At 42.1% G+C, this 3,651-nt stretch overlaps 1 protein-coding gene across 1 annotated transcript in view; it reads right to left on the bottom strand.

The window, feature by feature from the left end:
- Positions 1 to 1,484: 1,484 nt before the first annotated feature.
- LOC107083155 (probable serine/threonine-protein kinase MARK-A) overlaps positions 1,485 to 3,651 on the bottom strand; it is a 12,507-nt gene continuing 10,340 nt past the window's right edge. The window contains exon 5 of the mRNA XM_015372190.1: positions 1,485 to 2,674. Within this exon, the coding sequence (XP_015227676.1) occupies positions 1,826 to 2,674 (849 nt within the window). The 3' untranslated portion in view covers positions 1,485 to 1,825. The remainder of the gene's footprint in view (positions 2,675 to 3,651) is intronic.

Here is a 3,651-nt window from a genome sequence, read left to right as displayed (position 1 = left end):
TGGAGTGAAACCCTCCGCCTCCTTAAGTACGGATCTCCTGATGAGCAGATGAGGAACAGGTGGTGCAAACAGACAGACCTCCAGATCACAACATTTTCTCCACCAAAATGTCCGTCTCCGGTAGCCACTATGTTGCTAGCTGGTTGCTAGCTCCTAGCTTTCCTCAGTTTTCCTCCACGGAAACTCTGGCTGTCTTAGTGACAATAGATTCTGGACGAGCCCCCAGTGTTACCTTCTCAGCTCTTAGTTCCCAACCATGGTTCAGAACCACTGGTTTTTAGGCTAAGACCCGTTCAAACTTAGCTTGGCTCATTAAGGCTGGAAACCAGCTGTCCCAGTTTATTGCACACATGCACAGAGGAGGAGAGGCGGAGTAGTTGAATCCATGGACCAGCTTTATTCGGCACTTTCCTTCATTACAGACAACAGTACTTTTGTGGCTGTAGAATGGAGCTTATTCTCACCAACTGTATTGCTTCTCATAGCTGCAACCAGGATTATTCCACACAGACTTTTTACGGCGAGAAGCACGCAGACTTCTTCTCTGCATCACGTTATTCACACACACACCCATACGGCTACTTGCTGACTACATCACACGTTACCCCTAAGACCACCTCCTTAAAGGAAAATGCTCAGGCCGGTAACAGAAGTGTATTTGTTGAGGGTGATAAGGTTGTAAGTTGACCCTGCAGAAACTTAGCAGAGTTTCATAACAGGATAAACAAGCGAATGGACTCTACTCTATATATATATATAGGGGGATGAGGAACCCCAGTTAGAGCTCACTGACAAATTTCAGTGTAACTGTGATGCTGTCCACTTGCAAGTGTTTGAATTAAAAGGTTGGTTTGTTCCCTGCAGTCTGCTGTGTCTCAGCCTCCAATTTCTAACAGACTTCACAAATTGTCGACCGCGGCAAGACCCATGGTTGATCCATCTGCTCGGTGAACTTAGAAGAGGGCTGGCCACGGGAACCATTTGGGTTTCTCTTCTACCTCCAGTAGACATTATTGAGAGATGGGGGAACTCTTCCACAATCCATGAGTTAGATTGATCACGACTGGATTGCTAACCACGGGAGACTGAGAGAAGAAGCACCAGATTCAAACCCTTATAAGGTAAATAAATAATAATAATTAATCTGGCTATTGTTAAATTGTAGGTCTTTGGACCGAGTAGGTCTTCGGACCGAGGAGAATGTAAGTCTTTAATAGGCTGAGGTAGGTTGAGAGACAGATGATAACTTGTAGGTCTCTTATAAAATTAATAGACCGAGGATAATTGTAGGTTGAGGGTAATAATAGTGTAGGCCTCTTATAAACTGAGGTAGGTCTTTCTAGACTGAGTATTAAATGTATGCCTTTTATGCTAATTAAATAGACCGAGGTAGGTCTTACTGAGAAAAACAGGCCGAGTGTTGCAACAAAATAGAAAGAGCAAACAACGAACCGGAGCAATTATGAGCGCTCAAAATAAGAAACAATAAATAAAAAACATAAAAGAGGAAAAGGTCAGACAGGTAGATAGTTTACAGATAAAAACAGGGGGAAAAGAGTAGCCATCTTGACAAACGGCTCAACAAGAAAGATACGCGTTTCTTCTTCTTTAGTCTGACATATTTCCACCTCATTTCATGTCCCATCTTCCCTTTTTCCTGCAATCAGCCTTGGTTTATGGTGTCATGTGCAGACTTATCAACACTTTTCACCTCACATATTAGATCCTTGTTCCTGAGGAATTGTTAATGTCCTCCAGGGTTTCTCACCATCGTTCTCTCAGATTTTTTTTTTCTAATTTGTTGTCTTTAAAACATGGATGTTATTCAGCCATTAATCTTAACATCTTCGTATTTGATAATCTTTCCATCCTGAGTCACGACCGTCTGCTCCCACGTTTCGATCTTTCCATTTTTCTGCTCAATGCGCCGCACCACCACCTTCCCTGATTTTGGTAAGTTGTTGGGCAGTTCCTTAGCTGCTTCGTTGTCTAACCTTATCCTTGTGAGATCAGGCATCACGTCTGTCCTGCCTGGCTGGGCCAAAGCCGGGTTCCTGTTTTTGTCCCGTGCCAGATTGGGGAAGGGAGAATTGTGAGCCCCAATCTGGGGGCGCAGAGGTTTGATTTCTGGTCTGGGTGTTCGCTCCCATTTATATGGTAATGGAGATCTGTCTTTGTGAAACGGTGATGGATCTCTGGGGTTTCTGTTCAGCCGGCCTGCAGCTCTGCGCGGCGGTGATGAAGACCTGTGTCTGACAGGCTTATCCGCCTGTGGTGGTTTTAGAAAATCTTTTGGAACTGCTGCTCTGGTTCCATTTGCTTGTCTTCCAGCGTTTCGAATCTCATCTATGACCAAAGCCATGGTGGCCCTGCGAGAAGGGTCAGGCTCCACCATCCTGCACACAGCATCACAGTGGGGCTGACCCTGCATCGTCTCCCTGATCTTAGCAGGACAGACAGTAGGCGTGTGAAGCCGTATCCGGGCATAAAGCTCCGCAATGATCTTCCCCATGGCCCAGACGTCTGTACGCTGACTCCGTTGGCTTCTCCTCTCCAGGACTTCAGGAGCCGAGTACGCCTCGTTCCCCATGTCTATGGCTGAGTTTAGACCATGTCTGAAAAACTTAGCCAGTCCCAGATCAATGATGACGGCTCTGTTTGTTCCATGTTCCACCTAACAGAAATCAGAAATTAAAGAAGTAAAATTTTAAATGTCTTTATTAGATCAAAAATACAGTTTATAACTATTTCACACAACAATTACAAGTGAAAAAGTTTTATAGGATTTTTTTTTTTCATTTATATCATTTAGATGATATTTAAACCCCCCATTTTATTGCAAAGCTGCACAGTGGCAGCCCACTGCTCCCAAGGGGATGAGTTAAATGCAGAGTTAATTTCTCCATAGTGGGACAATAAGGTTAAATTTCTATCCTTTTACTTTTTTTCTATTTTAAAGAAATCTAGATGCACAAAAAGGGTTTATTTTCTGCACTTGCTTAAAATAGTGTTGATTTTACAGCTGCAGATGTGCATTTAGATATTATTAAGAGAGCAAACTCAAAATGTTAGAAAAGACGTCCATCATTATTGTCTATTTGATTACCACAAATATTTTTCCAAGCATTTTTTAGGCTTTCTGTCAGCATGTTTTGCACTTAAATGTTTTTTAATTAAAATGTTTCATTTGTTCCGTGTTTTTAAAGAACTCGAGTCCAAACAATCTACTGAACAAATTTAAGTAAAAGTTATCACCTTTTTTGCTCCTATAGTTTGTTTTTCTGAAAGGATTTAAAGATCCTAAAACAAAAACCTAAGCAGAGCAGAACTTATGTGTTTTTTTTTCTTAAAACAGTCTCTCTGTACATTTATCTCTTCACTGCTCTTTTTTTCAGATCAATTTAAGGAAAGTTATATCGCCCACTATGGGAAAAACTAATCCCTGCATTTATTTTTAGTCGAATTGATTACTGCAATGGTAATGCAGACAGCTGCAGCTGATCCAGAACGCTGCTGCCAGTGTCCTCACTAAGACTAAGAAAGTAGAGCACGTCACCCCAGTTCTAAAGTCCTTCCACTGGCTCCCTGTATCTCAGAGAATAGACTTTAAAATACTTCTGTTAGTCTATAAATCTCTGAATGGCTTAGCAC

The sequence above is a fragment of the Cyprinodon variegatus genome, unplaced genomic scaffold (assembly GCF_000732505.1).
Source record: "Cyprinodon variegatus isolate N-32 unplaced genomic scaffold, C_variegatus-1.0 Scaffold0, whole genome shotgun sequence".
Classification (NCBI taxonomy): Eukaryota; Metazoa; Chordata; class Actinopteri; order Cyprinodontiformes; family Cyprinodontidae; genus Cyprinodon; species Cyprinodon variegatus.
Note: the sequence above shows the minus strand (reverse complement) of the source record. Positions and strands in the feature narration are given on the sequence as shown.